A 17,706-nucleotide genomic window follows, 5' to 3' on the forward strand; every position below is an offset into this window, starting at 1 on the left:
TTTTTAAAAAATCAATTACTGGAATTTAAGCAAATGGTAGGACAATACAGTTACTAAAAATAAATCAAGACAAGTGACATACCTTGGATTCAAAGAGCTGGTGCAGCCTTGCTTTTTCCTGAGAGAGCTGTTTGATTTTGTTTGTGTGCTTTTCAGTTTCTTTATTTGCATCTCGCAATTTTCTTTCAAGCACTTCTTTTTCCTTTCGGAGGTCTAAGGATTCCTTTTCTCCTCTAACATACTTCATTACCATGGCTTCCTTTTCTTGGCGGGCTTCATCACATTTCTTGTTTGCCTTAGAATATCAAATAATACAAGTTTAATTTTGCTAAAAAGTGTGAATATACATTTTCCCCACCACTCCAAAGTGTTCATAAGAATACTTATGGAATTAAAATTCACGCCTGTATACTCAGCTTTCTAAAGATAAAATATTAAAATATAACTTAACTTAGGGTTTCCATTTCTTTCAACATTGCCTTTTGTAAAATCAGACCAGATAAAATAAACATGTTGCCCTACAGAGCAATTTATACTTTAAAAATAAATACAACATGAAGAAAAAAAGCAAGAGGACTATACCAACAATGAGCTGGGTCACACGTAACATTAAATCTCTCAAATTTTGGAGAGTCAGCATGGTATAATGGTCTGAATGTTGGACTAGGACCCTACAGACCAGGGTTTGAATCCCTGCTCAGCCATGGAAACCCACTGGGTGACCTTGGACAAGGCAAAGGCAAACCCCCTCTGAAGAAATCTTGCCGAGAAAACCCCATGATAGATTCACCTTAGTGTTGCGATAGCTTGGAAAATGACTTGAAGGCACACAACAACAACAAGTCCTCAAGTTTTGATCCTACAGGTGTTTTGGTCAGTTGTTTAACAGCTGCCCCACAAAGATAGCCTTTGAACGTTGCTGCTCAGATAAAGTGTATTAAGTCATGTACCTGAATTAATTTAGAGTAAATCACTGTCTTTGAAATGTTAAAAAAAGCCCCACCCAGAATGGCCAATGGTCTGGAATTATGAGAGCTAAAGTAAAAAACCTCTAGCATGCCAAAGATTGAGAATCATTACATTAAACCATAGTTTAATATTGCAAGAATCAGCAGTAGTTTCAGTTTTATGTACAGTGTGCTCGCATCATACGTGAGCGTGATATACACAGCTTTCAGGATACGCTGAAAGCCGCACCAGAAAAAGTCATTGCGCACCCCAGAAGAAGTAATGGGGAGCAGCTGCGTGCATGGACAGGTGCCCCATTATTTTTAATGGGGCTCCAGCATATGCGGGATTTCCCTTATGTGGGGGGGGGGGGAGTCCAGAACGGATCCCCATGTAAGGGAAGGGACCACTGAACTCCTCCACATCCAGCATCAATACAGCACATTTTAAAACTTTTGCATATGTTTTTAATTAACATGGCTTTTTGCATCACTACACTGACAAATTATGGCTAGTCATAACTATGATTTTTAAAACAAACCAACTTCCAACCTTATGAAACAATGCTGGCCTATTAAGATATGTTTATGGTATAAACCATATGCTCAGTGTAATGTAAAACAGAGGTGGAAGTTTCCTTTCTCCCTCTTGGGGCCATGTAGAAAGAGAACAGTTCCAGTTATCCATGGCAGCTTGTCCCCCTAGAACTAAACCAACCTTTCATTCCAACTCTCCCAATGTATTACAATGTTGTTATATCTGTATTATTTCCCTCTTAATGACCTTAGAGTACAAGTGGGCAACCCCACCACCTCCTCTGGGTATACACCTCCATGCCAGAAAGCCCAAATACCTAAATTTTCTTGGTCTCATGCAAACTGACAGGAATTGATGCCACATCACTTCCAGTCACCATTTTGAGAGGTACTTCAGAGAAAGACAGATATATTTGGGATATTGTATGGGGTTCTGGAATGCCTATAGGACAGACATGTTTGGGAGGCATGCTGTGTAGTTTTAGGGCAAAAATTGCCTTTAAAATTGCACTTTTTAAAAAAAAAAGTGAAGGGCTGAGGTGGACTTTTTGGTAACTTCAAGAATACCGTGCACCTACAGCCCACACTTCTTCCCCACTCATGCCTTAGAGCAAGCTAGATTTCTCATTCACTCTTGCAGTGAATCTCTGCTAACTAGATAAGACAAATATTTTACTGGTCTCGATAAAGCTGAATTGGGTACATTAATATTGTGTTTAATAAAGACTGTCATTCCAGTTTTAGTCTTTAGCCCTTGCATTACAAAATGATTTTTTTAACATTTCAAAGACAGTGATTTACTTTAAGTATTAGTTAATTCAGGTACATGACTTAATACACTTTATCTGAGCAGCAACATTCAAAGGCTATCTTTGTGGGGCAGCTGTTAAACACCTGACCAAATGAAAACAGTATTTGTTGTATTAGACACAGAATCTTTCCCTCCTGTCTCTCGCCAAAAGAACATTGTGCAAGAAATGCAAAGCCTCTGAGACATAGAGCATTTGCTCCAAGGCAAGCCAACTACATATAGATGACATGCAATGGAATCTTGTAGCACCTTTGAGACTGAGTGAAAGACGTTGTAAGCTTTTGTAGACTTTGGTGCTGGATAGACGGGCGTTTGAGGTGCCCTCGTCACATGCGAGGGCTGCCTGGTGGGCGGAGCACCCACATGTCCGGCAGCCCTCGCACGTGATGAGGGCGCCACAGCTGTAGTGCGCCTGCCGGATGCATTACGGTTACGTCATAGCTGCACAGCCTCCAAATGGGGCTGCGCAGCTGTGATGCAACCACCCCGTCACTGGCGCTTTTGTGCACCACAAAAAGGAGCCGTCTTTTCGGGCTCTTTTTTTCCTGCACAGCAGCACCGCGCAATTTGTATGCTGCAGTGCTCCTGTGTAGGAAAGAGAGGCGCTGAGGAGGTGCCTCTTTTTGGTGGTATGCATCCCGCCTTAGTCTACTTCCTCTGATGCTTGAAGTCATATAGAACATATAGACCAGGGGTAGGCAACCCATTTGAGCCGGGGGCCGGGTTGCTGTCCCTCAGACAACTGGGGGGGCCGAAGCCAAAAAATAAATAATTAAATAATTTTTTTAAAAAAAATTAAATAAATAAATAAGCTGGGACAAATGTCGGACAAAATTTTCAAATGGAGGGCACTTTTAAATAAAAAATGGAGGACACAGGAAAAATTTGCTGATTTTTTAAAAAATGTTAAGATGAATGCATGTTTCTGAGGCTTCTATAGACAATTGCCTCACCATGCCCCTCACGCGAGACACCAAAGGCCCAGGCGGCAATCGGCGGCAGGACTGGGCTGGGGCCGGTCCCAAGGCCTCGCCGGGCTGCATCTGGCCCGCGGGCCGCAGGTTGCCTACCCCTGATATAGACTATGTATCGCCATAGATTTTCCAACCACAACATATGTAAATATACTGCTTGGGTAATTACAGATCCAGGCTTTTTATAATCTGCTACACTAGGGAAAAATGAAATTTATTTTACATAGTTGTTTCTTCTTTCTAATCACAACTTCTCTTCAAAGAGCTCAAGGTGTGATTCTCAACATGATTTTCTACACTTTTTATCCTTCCAATAATCCAGTGAGAGGTTAGGCTGAGCTAAGAGGGTAAGACTGACCCAAAACATGCACTGATCTGCATTTTAACTGGTAAATTGGAACCTAACCCTCCCCAGTTCTTAATCAATACTTTTACCACTACATCATGTGGGTTCCTTATAGGAATTCCTAGCATCCACCCACGCTCTATTTGTCCATGACAACAGGTGTTCAATATCCAGTTAACTCTATGTCCATATTATGTTCATACTGAGCCTAAAGAAAAAACACTCCATTGGCATAAGGCTTGAAATTAAAATGTTGAAATCTCTTTGAACTCACCTGATCTGTACGAAAGGCCATCTCTTTGTGCAATTGTTGTATAGCATTTTTTGCAGCAGCATCTTGGGATATAAGTTTATCTTTAGCAGCTTTAACTTCTTTTTGGAGGTCCTCTATTCTGACCTCGAACTGCAAGAAGAACAGCAGGAAAGAATACAGCAGTCATGGCATGTATTTGGCCCCAAATTAGAGAGCTTAAAAACTATAACACATTAATGGTTCTTGCATTCATAAAACCTGGAGTAAACTTATACATTAGATCTTGAAGGCTGAATCCCAAAGGTCCAACAGATATGGCTAACAGAATAATATGCTGCTGTTTCTGCTGTAGCATCTAATCAAGATAGATTTCCAGCTTGGTTTTTGTGTAGTCCAAGGAAGGTCCAGCAAAATATTCATAATTTCATTTCTATTTCCTGTTGGTAAAGTAAAGCATTCTACAGCAACTTAATATGATGTTCTATCTGAAAGGGAACTAAAATATTTAATGAGAGAAGTTATACTACTAGTAATACAACATTATTATTGTTGTTGTTATTACTATTGTAATAATCCATTGCTATTGCTATAATATTGCTATTATAACAATACTAATAACAGGATCATTATTATTATTATTACACATGTTGCATTATTGGCAATATTGGAGGTAATACAAGCCCCTTAATTATTGAGATAGTTAAGAGTACAATTCTATAGTTTCTGGGAGGACATCCTAGGGTCACAAAAGACTAAGAATTTTCCTATCCAATGTTTAAAAAAGTGATCCATTTCTGGAGTCTCCATTGTTACACAGATGGAGCACAATGACACTTTTGCTCCTCACTGTCAGTGCGTTGTTAGTGGTAGGAAGGGGAAAAAAGCAAGCTGCCTTAGGAAGGATGAAAGAATACCTTGGTCCAGGGATATACAACTATGGCCCCATACAGACAGGCCAAAATAAAGCTGCTTCAGGTCACTTTGGAGGTATGCTGTTTCAATGATGCATGCATACTAAAAGTCTGGAAGCTGCACCAAAGCTGCGCTCTAGTCCTTAGGACTGGATCATGGCTTTGGTGCAGATTCCAGTCTCTTAGTATGCATGCATCATTGAAACAGCATACCTCCAAAGTGACCTGAAGCAGCTTTATTTTGGCCTGTCTGTATGGGGCCTATGACTCTCTAGATGTTGCTGGACATAACTTCCATCATCCTCAACCAATTTAGCCAACCAAGGAAGATTACGAAAGCTGCAGCCCAAAAAGATCAGGAGGCCTTGGATTCACAGGACGTAAAATTCCTTTGTTTGGAAAGAATCCCCCCCCCACACACACACACCCCAAAAAAGTAAGAATAGAAATAGGGCAAAGGCTGTGCCAAGAATGAAGCTGGCACAGTATATGTCCTTCCCAAAGGAATCAATGGCACAAAAAGGAAAAACAGAAAGAGAAGCCCCCTTCCCCTCCCAGCAAGTGAAATGGAAGTATGGGGAGGGGGGCGGCCATGGTTCTGCTAAGTACCAAGTACCAAAGCCCTACATGGCTTGGGCCCAAGTTACTTGAGGGACCGCATCTCTCCATATAATCCGCCCCGCACACTCAGAACATCCGGGAAGAATCTTATGGAAATTCCACCTTCCAAATATGTTTCTACATCCCAGATGGCCTTTTCAGTGGTGGCCCCGCGAATCTGGAATAGCCTTCCCGAGGAGCTCCGTTTGACGACCCCCCTAGAAACATTTTTAAAAAGGCTTAAAACCTTCCTTTTTTGTCAAGCCTTCCCCCCGATAAATGAAGTTGTGTATGTAGATGCCATTGATTCCCTGCCTTACCTTGCTGTATGACTGTGTTTTAAATTTTGTATAATTGGTTTTTATCTAGAGATGTTTGTAACAGGTTTTTTTTATGGTTGTAATGGTTTTCTATGGTTGTAAACCGCTTTGATCTGTGGAAAAGCGGTATACAAATAAAATTTATTATTAATTTATTATTTATTAAGTACAGTGGACTTTGTTATATGCTGGGGTTTGGTTCCAAGATCTCCTGTGTATAACAAAATCCGTGTATGCTCAAGTCCCATTAAATATAATGACATAGTAAAATGGTGTCCCTTATAAAAAATGGAAAATCAAGGTTAGATATTTGAAATTTATACTTTTTAAAAACATTTTCAAACCATGTATGCTTGAATCCATGTATAAAAAATCCATGTATAAGAAGGGCCAACTGTAACAAGAATTCATCATTATCAAAATTTATTCCCATGGGGGAGAGGGCTTGATTTTTAGAATGCTGCAGTTGTGCCATGAAATAAATTCTACTGAACCAAGAATGCTCAAAGGAATGTAAATAGAAATACATATTTTATGTAAAACACCCCATTTTGACATGCATAGCATAACAATTCCTTACTTGTTTAATAATGTTGAGGTACTGTTTTTCTGTTTCTGTTCTTTTCTTCAATTCATCCTTTAAGTTGTCCTTTTCTGAACAAATGTCCAAAATTAGTTCTTGGTGCTTTTTGTTTTCTTTAATCAATCTATCAATTAAAACAATTAAAACAGTTACTGATGAGGCAAAATGCAGCATGTACAATCTAAAAGTTACAAGAGATCTACCTTGACAAACCATGAATAGCCATGAAACTTCATGACACATGGTGGGCTTTCCTAGAAGTACCTGCAGATGGACTGGTATCAGCAACAATCCAAGAGCACTGCTATTTGAAGTGAACAAATTCAATCAAGTTAGTTTCAAAAGTACAAAGTCAACGAACATGTGGTGAAAGAAGGCATGCAGGGTTTCCTAGACAAATGTGCATACAGTGTCATGCATCACTGAAGCTACAAGGCTTCTGCAGTTAGCAATGACCACATTATAAATAGCTATAACCAATAAAATCAGAGGCAGAGGAATAATTAGACATTGCTAAGTGAGTAATGACCAAGAAACTTTAGCAAATTACCCCCAGAGTTTTATCACTCCCATCCTACCATGCTTCAGCTCTAGTCAATTTCCAGCTGTGGGAATAACTTAGAGCACTTCATTTGCCAAGAGTGATTGCAGCCAAAATTAACACTAGCCTAATCTGCTATGCTGCTTTCAATCAGGATGTAAAACCAACATGCAAGAGAGGCAGTAATCATATTGGCAGTGTCAACAATGTCTCTAACAGATGTGCTGCACACGCTGGATGACCACTCAGATTTAGGCCAATTTGAAAATAAACTAAATTTAGGAAAAATCTGAACCACACCAGAGAAGGAAGCAAAAGAATACAAGGAAATGGTAGAAGATAGAAATGAATTAAGGGGAGAAAAACAAAGTGGTGAAGATGAACCACTGCAGCTTTTTACTCTTTCCAAGTTAACTGCATGAGAGTCATTAGACTACCCTCTCACAACCTTTGCTCTTCCCATTTCTTGCCCTTGACATGTGTATTTTATTGATTCCTGTTCCCATTTTTGGTAGCAATGTTTTTAACCTTATATTGTAACTGTTTTATCTTGTATCGTAATGTTTTAACTTTTGTAAGCCGCCTTGATCATTTCTATGGAAAGGCGGGGTAGAAATAAAATATTATTATTATTATTATTATTATTATTATTATTATTATTATTATACAATAACTTCTGTTACAGCTTGTCACTGGCCATGCTGACTAGAGCTGATAGGTCCTGAAGTCCAAAAATTGAAAGGCATCAGGTTAAGAAAGGGCTGCATTAGATGATGGAACATATTCAAAGGCTTTTTTCTGTCGCTGTTGTTCTCCAGATGGGTGTTTCTCATTCCTGCAAGGCCTTCTTTTAACCCTCAGTCTGAGAGTCCACCTTCCCTGTCCTCAGACTATCCCTCCCTAACCCTTCTCCACTCACTCATAATACATTTTCACCTTTCTTGTGCCATCTCACCAGAAGTTAGTTTCCATATTACACAACATTCGTACTATAGCAGCCTACAGGTAGTGTGAGGATTCACTACAGCAGCCAGGGAATGATTTTACACTTCAATTCCCAGAAGCCACACTCAGCACATACAATTGTAAGTGAATGTGGGAGCTGCAGTCCAAAGGTTTAGTGAGAAAAGGTTTCTTTGCTCTTTGGTGTGGGATGATGTTGTACTGTTTTGTTTTGTTTTAAATAGCTTATGATAAAACATAAATAATTTTTTTAATTTGCTGGAGTGGGGCAACAAAAAATATCAACATATCCATTTAACCCAGCTGCCCTGAAATGTTATGAGAAAGAACATCTCAAAAGAAGGAATAAATAAGTAAGTCATTCCAGTCTGCTTTTAACAGTGGCAAGCCTGATATAATCAGGACATGAAGGTAACAGCCTTTCCACTGTTTGTCCCAGAGCCTGGAAAGGTTAAATTTCTAAAACTCCCAAAGCATGGAGCCAGGGTTTTGGTAGCTGTAGTTCAACTCTGTTTGGCAAGCTTTGTTTTGTTCCCAGAATTTGTATCCATATATATACTACCTCTGAACATGTAGGTTTCATTTTTCTATTGTGGTTAGAAGCCACTAACAGCCCTTTGTACTTTTGCCTAAGGATTTTAAAAAACCCTAAAAGCACATTCCATGACTCTGCACATATATTGAGAGAGAAGGCACAACTGGACAGACAGATACACCTGTAAGATAGATCCACAAGCCAAAGTCTTAAAATACAAGCACCTGATTTAAGAAACAAACCACAAAGACTCCCACAAACACTCTACTTTAAGTATTTAGGTTTTTTAAAATGAATAGCATTTGCAGGGCAAATTACATGTTTTAAGCATACAAAGCACTTCACTGTTGTCTAGGTAATAAGCTATGGAGAGAAAGAATAAGCATCTGTTTAATTTGCTGGCTCTCTGCCTTAGAATACTGCAGGCACATCAAAACCTTGAAAGATTTACAGATCAAGCAGTTTTAATAATGTTCTGACCAGAAGCTGCCTAAAGTTTATTCGGCTCCTGCTCAGGGTGCCCTTGAGGGAGAAAAAGAAGCTATTTATGATTGGCTCACCTTAGTTTTCCAACAAGACCTCCAACAGTGCAGCCCAGTTTTTTTGGTATTTTTGTGTACAGAAGATGGCATAATTACATTAAAGATGTGACCAAAAGGCCCAAAGCTGCAGGAGGAGGGATACTGGTGTGCCTCTAGCAAAACAACATAGAAATGTCGAACTGGCACAATGAATCAGCACTGACCTGGCTGACAAATGAATATCCCAAAGCTTGTCCACATGCAACTGATCTGACTTATTGGCAACTACTGTGTATTTTGGAAGACAAAAGTTCATACCCAAAGAACATTTGAAAGTCATTATGTATACATGCTAATAAGAATATAAACCCACATGAAGGGGAGTGCTGGATTAAACCAAGGACTTACCTAGCTGAAATATCCTGTTCTCAATGGAGACAACCATAATAGTCCCCCTCATTTGTGTTCTAATGCAACTAAGATGTAAAGGAATACCGGCTCCGATAATAGAGATAATACCTAGCCATATTATGACCAGAAGCAGCCATTGATAGCTTTATTCTATCACAACAATTGCAGCAGGGCTATCTTTATTTTCAAGACAAAGGACATCTTTTTCTTGAGTGTAAATTTCACCTGAATCCAATGTAAGCTAGAGACTGAAAAGGTTACTTCTTGGACTATAAACTCACAGGGATATGCTGGCAGAGGGATTCTGTATTTTTCCTTTGCTCAGTCATTGTATGACACAGTGGGCCCTCCTTATCTGCGGATTTGCCATCCATGGTTTTGAGCATCCGTGGGGGCAGAAGAGGGGGAGGAGGAAGGCACAGCACAAGGCAGCAGGAGCAGGAAGGTGAGGCAGGAGAAGAGGAGGAGGAAGGAGCAGCACAAGACAGGAGGAGGAGGAAGCTGAGGCAAGAAAATAGGAAGAGGAGGAGGTGGTCATGGTATGGCACAGCACAAGGCAGGAGAAAACCAGCATGTGCTTTATACATAATAGCAAAGCCTTTCAGTGCATAAACCATGGAAAGTTAAGAATTGGGTGTGCCACTAAATGTGACAGCCCTGATGCGCATTCAGGTAAAGTGGCTGTTAGAACAGAATACAGCGAAACAGAATGGTTCCCATTTGGAAATGGCATCAGGCAAAGTTGCATTGTATCAATCTATTTGTTCGACATGTATGCAGAAAACATCATAAGCAGAGGAGGTTTAGATTCAGAAGAAGGAGAAGTGAATATCAGAAGAAGGAATATCAACAATCTAAGATTGTTATGCAAATGACACTATACTACTGGGAGAAAATAGTAAAGACTTGGAACAATTACTAATGAAAGCTAAGGAAGAAAATGTTAACTCAGGCTTATGTTGGATATTAACAAAAATAATGACCACAGAGCATTCTTTGTGGATCACTCACTTGGATCACTCACTGATCAGAATGGAGACTGTAGTCAAGAAATCAGAAGAAAATAGGACTGGAAAGGGCAGCTATGAAAGAACTAGAGAAGGTCCTGAAGTGCAAAGATATACAACTGAACACTAAAGTTAAGTTTGTCATTACCACTGTATTTCCTGTCACTATGTATGGGTGCGAGAGCTAGGTGGGGAAGAAAGCTGATAGAAAAAAAATCATTTCCTTTCAGATATGGCACTGGAGAAAAGAGAAGAGTTCTTCAGATACCATGGACAGCTAAAAGAACAAACAAAAGGGTTCTAGAACAAATCAAGCCTCATCTCTCCCTGGAAGCCAAGATAATTAAACTGAGGCAGTCGTACTTTGGCCACATGATGAGAAAGCATGACTCACTAGAAAAGACTATAATGCTTGGAAAGATAGATGACAGTAGGAAGAGATGATCGCATACCAGATAGACAGACTTAATCAAGAAGGCCACTGTCCTGAGTCTGCAGGACTTGAGCAGAATAGTTGAGGGTAGAGTGTCTTAGAGGTGTCTCTTTCACAGGGTCACCATGAATCAAGGTTGACTTGAAGGCAGTTAACGGCAATTAGCCTAGAAGGATACCAAAAGTAAGCAGAGTCCCTCACAGCTTCTTGAAGCTTCCTGGTGAGCAGATTTAGTTTTCAGGCTATACAGAGCATTGCTGGAAAATCCAACAATGAGATGCATTACTAATACTGTTTTCTCAGTGCTAAGCACACAATGCCTAGTACACGCAGTGATTCATACACAGTGCTAAGTAAACATGCACATGAACAATGGGCCTCAGATGAATTTATGTGTGGGTTATCATGCTGCAATAGGTGCCTGATCAATGAGCAAAGATTTTGATAACCTGCCCACATCAGGTTTTATCGTTTGACTGATATACTAAGAGGTAACTGCTGTACAGTGGGTCCTTGTTATCCACTGGAGTTTGGTTCAGGGATCTAAATGGATATCAAAATCCGAGGATGCTCAAGTCCTATTAAATACAATGGCATAGCAAAATGATGTCCCTTATATAAAATAGAAAATCAATGTTTGCTATTTGGAATTAATACTTTTTTTTCAGTATTTTCAAACTGTGGATGCTAGAATCCATGGATAAGGAGGGCTAACTGTATTTACCTCTAAGTTATTGCAAACTATTATCTAATGTTTGTCACAAGGAGTAACTAAGAAGCTACTGGGGCAGGAACTGCAGCCTCTTTCTAATTTAAATACAGGTAGCTGCATTTACTTTGTGCTAGTGGAGTATTCTTCTGCTATATCAGGATTACGAAAACCCACTGGGTGACTTTGGGCATGTCAGACTGTCTCAGCCTCAGAAGACGACAAAGGTATACCCCTCTGAACACATCTTGTCAAGAAAACCCTGCGATAGTGTCACTGTGCTTTAGGGTCACTTTAAGTTGGAAACTACAGTGGGCCCTTGTTATCCGCTGAGGTTTGGTCCCAGGATCCCCCATGGATAACAAAATCCGTGGATGCTCTAGTCCCATTAAATACAATGGCATAGTAAAATGACGTCCCTTATATAAAATGGAAAATCAAGGTCTGCTGTGGATGCTTGAATCCATGGATAAAAAAATCCGAAGATAAGGAGCCCTCCTTATCCACTGTACTTCAAGGCGCTGTACTTGAAGGTGCACAATAACAAAATCAGTAAGGGCACTAGATTTTGGGCAACTCTCTTACCTACCACAGCTTCCTGTGCCACTAAATTGAAGTTGACTCTCAACTCCTTGGGGGCAGCTTTTTCAAGGGTGCAGAGGGCTTAAGTGTGGATAGTGGGCACAAAGGATTTCTGGTAGCAACAAGCCACCACTGTACACAAGCCAGAGAAAGAGGTTGACTGCAATAAGGTAACACAAACATTAGTATGCAGTCTGGTCAGGAAGAGAATATTTGGTAGGGAAGGGTTATACGTTCTCTTTTCCCCCTCCCAACACCAAAATGTCCCCTTCCCAGGAAAAAGCCAGTTGGGCAAATATATAGTTTCAGGTTAGTAAGTAGTTTAACCCCCAGCAATCAACATTTCCAAAACTACTTTAGTTCAGTCAGTGGGTTGCATTTACCTGCAGTACAAATGTTCTTTGAACAGCTCCACATGTAAAATCACAAACTGCTTCTCAAACTACACTCAGTTTATTAAAAAAAAAAAACAGTTGTGAATTTCTTACAGTACTGAACCTTGACTATATAGCTTAACATGTTTTTTTTTTCCAAAATTTCAAAGCTATGTTTACATTGGGCTCTCCAAAAGTTATGCTTGTTCAAATTTACCTTTTTAACCATAAGCACATCATTTTAGCTCAGAGTACGAACAGTTAACTTTTAACAATAATTCCCAGAATCCCACTGGCCAAGCTGACTGGGGATTTTTAGGAGCTGTTGTCCAGAAAAGGTATTGCTTTAGCTACACAAAGTTCTGTGACAAAATACACAATAGAGGACACTGATGTTTAAAGATCTATGAATAAATAAACAGCCATTACTCACTTCTTTATTGTGTGCTCCTGCTGAAGATACTTGTCTTGCATGCATTTTTCAAATACAGCCAATGTAGCTTCATTCTTGCACATACCATTTGAAACTTTATGATCTCTCAATAAATCTGTGGACAGTAGTTCAGACTCTATTTCTTCTAACAAAGCCTCCTGAGAGGAAGCATTTTGTATAGTAGAAATAAGGTTCTTAGTACAATCTGTGTCATATGGGCTTTCTGAACAGACCCCAAAAGTTCTTTTCACAGGATCACGCAATAAGTCTGTCAGGGATGAATTTGTCTCATCCGTTTTTGAAACCTGCTGTTCATTGTCTCCATCAGGTAAGCAACCTGATTCCTTAGCTCTTTTTATTTGTGCTTCAAACGATTTAGAACAACCACCTCCATCACCGTTAAAATCAGGAACATGCTGCACTTCAGATTTGTCTCCATGTGAACTGGGATCTAGCATTAATTGTTCATTTTCTTTGCTCAAAGGGCTTTTCTCATTTTTAGTGTGTAGATCATCCTGAATTCCCAGCAGTTTATCAGCTTCCCCAACAGAAGATGAGTTTGTGGATTTATCATCAGTCTTTGATGGGCTGACGGTTTCTAAAGTTGTTTGCTCTTCTGATAACTGATCGTCCATCTTTTCACCAAGAATCTAGGAATAAAATCCAAAATAAAGGATTATAATTTAAAGGGGGAAGGGGAGAGAGCTCTCACAATAATATTGACTCCTTTCATCAACTAACACTGATCTTAGGAAGTAAAATACATTTCAACATGAATCAAAATCTAAGATGTAAAATAGAAGTGGGCAACTTTTGGCTTTCTAGGTGTTAGCTGCAGCTCCCTTCACCATTGGCTGCCATGACTGGGGCTGATGGGAATTGCAGTCCAATAATATGCACCACAGATTTTGCACTTCTGACCTACAGTGTGTTGCCCCAAATGCAAGGGTCCTGAGAGGGCATCCACACTCAGTATTCAAACAGGGGAATTTTATTACCTCAAATGATAGCAGCTGAGAGGGCTTGGGAGACTAAAGCAGGGATCAAGGCTGTGTATAATGGTTTTGAGAAACAGGACTCCCAAGGGCAAATTCAGTGTAATCACAAGCAAACCACCACTCACATAAGGCATTCACTCAAGCACACATTCAAGAACTAATGATATAAAGGTGGTAACAGGTAGTGACTTAATGGAGTTTGCAGAGGATAAGACTGTACCGATTCCAGATGTGTAGCTCCAATCAGAGTAATACAGTAAGATGAGAAATGGCTCAGCAGCTGCCTTGGGACCAAGGCGTGGCCAGATTATGCGGAGGAGTCAAGTGAGACACAGACAGGGTGTCTTCTGACCTCAAAGAGGTCCAAATTTGGGGTGTTTTGTCAGGCATTTTTATGGAGCACAAAATATATCCTGGGGCAGGTTTTGGGACATGAAAGGATTTCAAGGAAGGAAGAATGAGAAAGGAAGTTGAGAATGGTCGGACTATCAGCGCAAATGTCCTTGGACAAAAGGGTATACTTGGGGAGTGCACTTGGATGTGTGTAAGCACCAGGTCTATCACCCACCATCACTCCTATCAGTGCAGGGATTATGCAGAGTCCCATCTTGAGCGATCTATCTTGCCTTCATGCTCTTCAGCTCCCCCAGGCTGAGCTTACCAGATTTCCTTATATGACAAGGTAATTTCCCACACTGGGGTGCCCTTGCAGCTATGTGCTTCCCACTAATATCAATTTGATACTGACACAGAGGAGGGGTTCAGAGAGCTAGACCATGGGGTAACAAGTGTGACAGAGATACTAGGGGGAATATAACTTTTGACCAAGAAGCTGAACTAATGAATTGTGTCGGTATATAACACACAAAGCACTGAAGCATCATACTATCAATCCAGTAGCTAACACCTATGCTGCCTAACACATTAAACACCTATATACCCATGATGGCGAAACTACTGCATACATGCCACAGATGGCCCACGACGCCATTTGGCCCAGCATCCGGCAGAGATAAGGTGAAACAGGCATGCGCGTCTGTTCCTCCTCCTCCTCCTAGATCTTTCCCGGTCTCTGGCTGCCTTTCTGGAGGCAGCTGGAAGCCAGTAAAGGTACGAGGGGAGATGGAGGAACAGGTGCACGCCTGTTCTTCCTCCTCTCAGACCTTTCCCAGCCTCTGGTTGCCTTTCCAAAAGCTGCTGGAGGCCTGGAAAGGCACCCAAGGAGAAGTACCACCCTAGAAGTCCTGCCCCCAGAGGGCAAAGTCCTGGCTCTGGCACCGGGTAACACCCCGTGCTGGAAAAGCTTTTAGTTGGGGCACTGAGCCCTAAAAAGGTTTGCCATCACTGACCTTTCAGAGACCTATCCATGCCAGGAAATGTAGAGTACCAGCATTGTTATTTCATTTTAATGTTTTCAGAATTTGCCATTGAAAAATCAATGAGGAGCTGGACACAACACCTGGAACGCTGACAATAAAATTCTAAAAATGAAAACTGTTGAAATGATTCATTTAAAAAGGTAAACACTGTTGACCTCTACCTATGATTAACCAGAGAAACCAATAACTAGCAAAGAGTCTGATTTGGTACCCTTGAAATCTGGGTATCTTATAGACCACACAGATTGAGTATCTTCTCCCTGCCAGAAACAGATATCGGGGGCGGGGGGGGGGGGGGGGCAGGTTTATCCAGCATTTTCTGACCCAAGCTAGCAGACATTTTGCTTTTGATGGTGCACACTTTTTTCTTCTTCAAAGAGCATGAATCATAAGCAACAAAAGCAGATGGCACCCACTTTTAATAAGTCTATCTTTCACAGAACTGAGGCACACTGAAATTGTTTACATGTAAATGCTGCTCTGATGTGGTACCACCCCTTATACAGTGCGCCTGCATCATACGCGGATGCATTATACGCTGCTTTCAGCATACGCTAAAAGCAGTATTGCTTCTTCCGGCGCTATGCGCCGGAAGAAACAACGGCATGCACACACCTCACACCGCCAGGCACCACTGCGGGCACAAGCCCCATTAATTGTATCTTCCCACGTAAAACAAGGGTGCACTGTATTCTGAAAGTACAGGACTTTCAGAATATCTGCATCAGTGTTTACTATGTTGCCAACATGCCTCTGTAGCATAAGAATAATTTTCATACACAATTACTGGCAATTTTGGAGTGTGGGTGTAAGCCTGAGGGCCTTTGTCATAAGAAGATACTCTGGTACCTCAGTAGAAGCCTTTCTTGACCTCTCCATTGCCCTGTCTTTCACAACTGGCAAACCTCTATATAAAAGGCCATCTAAACTAATAAGAAAATTAGTTAAATATTAACTTCATAGTAACTGCAGCTTTTGCTTGGAATGAGAAACTCATCTAACACAATGTAATATAAGTCAACAGAGAGATAATTATAACACAGAATAATATAATGGCTCTTACATTGACCATCATTCATAGCGCAACAATTTACATCTTGTTTTTACCACTGATTGTTGCTGGTTGGTATGCATGGTTTCTATGGCATATTAACTATCCAAAGGATCACACAAAAGTGTAGGCCTTTTCATATTCTGCAAACAGGAAATGTTAGGCAAATAATCTATTTTTATCAGTCATGTTTCCTATACGTCTGCATATTACTACATATTGTTATCCGCTAGTAGTAGAATGCAAAATAATTGCCATTTTCCTTACTTACGTGACTAATTAATATCTTTTGTGCATTCCACATATAAAAAGGCTGTTAGCACCAAATGTTAGAATACGTACTACCCACAGAATAAACAGCTCTTCACTTCCTGTTTCTTAGATATCGTAAAAAGCTAAAGAGCAGAGTAAACAGGATGTTTCCCAGCCAGCCCTCTATTTCTTATGAGCAAAAAGGGAACTGTCTACGTCCAGGTTAAAATTGCTTTGCTTCCATGGAAATAGATAAAAATATGTAGAAATAAAATACACATTTTTTTTCTTGTCAGTTGAAGCATAGGATCTCTATTTTCTTTTGGCAAATGGTATTAAAAATGTATGACAAATCAAACTACAAGTGCTATATAAACATATCCCTGATGGTATCCTTTATATAGACTATTCCTGCTCTTTAGAGATAAGTGGGAGGTGTGACCCACATTAATGTGGGATAAAGCTTTAGCATTGCCTGTTGAAGAAGTAAAGTTTAACATATTAATTACAGAGGTGTCTATGGCCTACACTGCATATTTATTTCACTTCATTTCATCTGCTGTCTCTCAAATTAGGCAGTGGGAGCAAAAGATGTCAAACATACTATTATTAAATAACTTTTTGTTTTCAAATTGTACAAGTACAGCTCATTTTCTTCACTTTTAACTGAACTTAATGAAATTAGTGCTTTTTGAGCATATTATGGTAGCATTTTAACAACACCAATCCTGCTCTAAGCATCTTGTGAAAGATGAATGGAGAAAAAAAACACACCACACACATAAATGAGATCAAAAGAAGCAAACAGAAAAAGAACATAAGTTTTTATGTAGTGCGGCTGAGCAAATAAGATTTACTGCTGAGTGAGCTGGTAATGAATGAAAAACAGGAGGAAGTTTGAGGCTTTGCCACATAGTGTTGCTCAATGGTCCCACTTCACCAATTTAACATTGCAAAATTAGGATATTATAGAATAGCTGTGGAATTTGAGAAAGTTGCCATTCTTAACTAACGAATTAAAACATAATCAAAGAAATTGTGTGCACTATAGGCCTATAGAAAAATATACACTCATCCCTCCACATTTGCAGCTTTGACTTTGCGGATTTGATTATTCACTGATTTTATTAATATGTTCTGTCTAGGAATATCTAGGTCCTCCAGAGCAACTCTATGGTCAATTTTAAACAAAAGTCGCACTGAAGGACCTAGAGTTTTCTAGAGAGAACACTCCA

The 17,706-nt window shown here is 40.0% G+C and overlaps 1 protein-coding gene across 5 annotated transcripts in view; it reads right to left on the bottom strand.

The window, feature by feature from the left end:
- LOC149318523 (coiled-coil domain-containing protein 186-like) overlaps positions 1-17,706 on the bottom strand; it is a 56,270-nt gene that overhangs the window by 24,123 nt on the left and 14,441 nt on the right. For all 5 annotated transcript variants that reach the window (XR_016280052.1, XM_089509949.1, XM_089509950.1 and 2 more), the window contains 4 exons: positions 12,792-13,441; positions 6,280-6,406; positions 3,890-4,018; positions 83-295 (listed from right to left, as the gene is read on the bottom strand). Coding sequence is in view for 4 of the 5 variants with exons in the window: in XM_089509949.1 (XP_089366075.1) it covers positions 83-295; positions 3,890-4,018; positions 6,280-6,406; positions 12,792-13,441 (1,119 nt within the window). In the remaining variant the exon portion in view is untranslated. The remainder of the gene's footprint in view (positions 1-82; positions 296-3,889; positions 4,019-6,279; positions 6,407-12,791; positions 13,442-17,706) is intronic.

The sequence above is a fragment of the Sceloporus occidentalis genome, unplaced genomic scaffold (assembly GCF_023333645.1).
Source record: "Sceloporus occidentalis isolate IW3139 unplaced genomic scaffold, rSceOcc1.0.p SCAF_2, whole genome shotgun sequence".
Taxonomy (NCBI): Eukaryota; Metazoa; Chordata; class Lepidosauria; order Squamata; family Phrynosomatidae; genus Sceloporus; species Sceloporus occidentalis.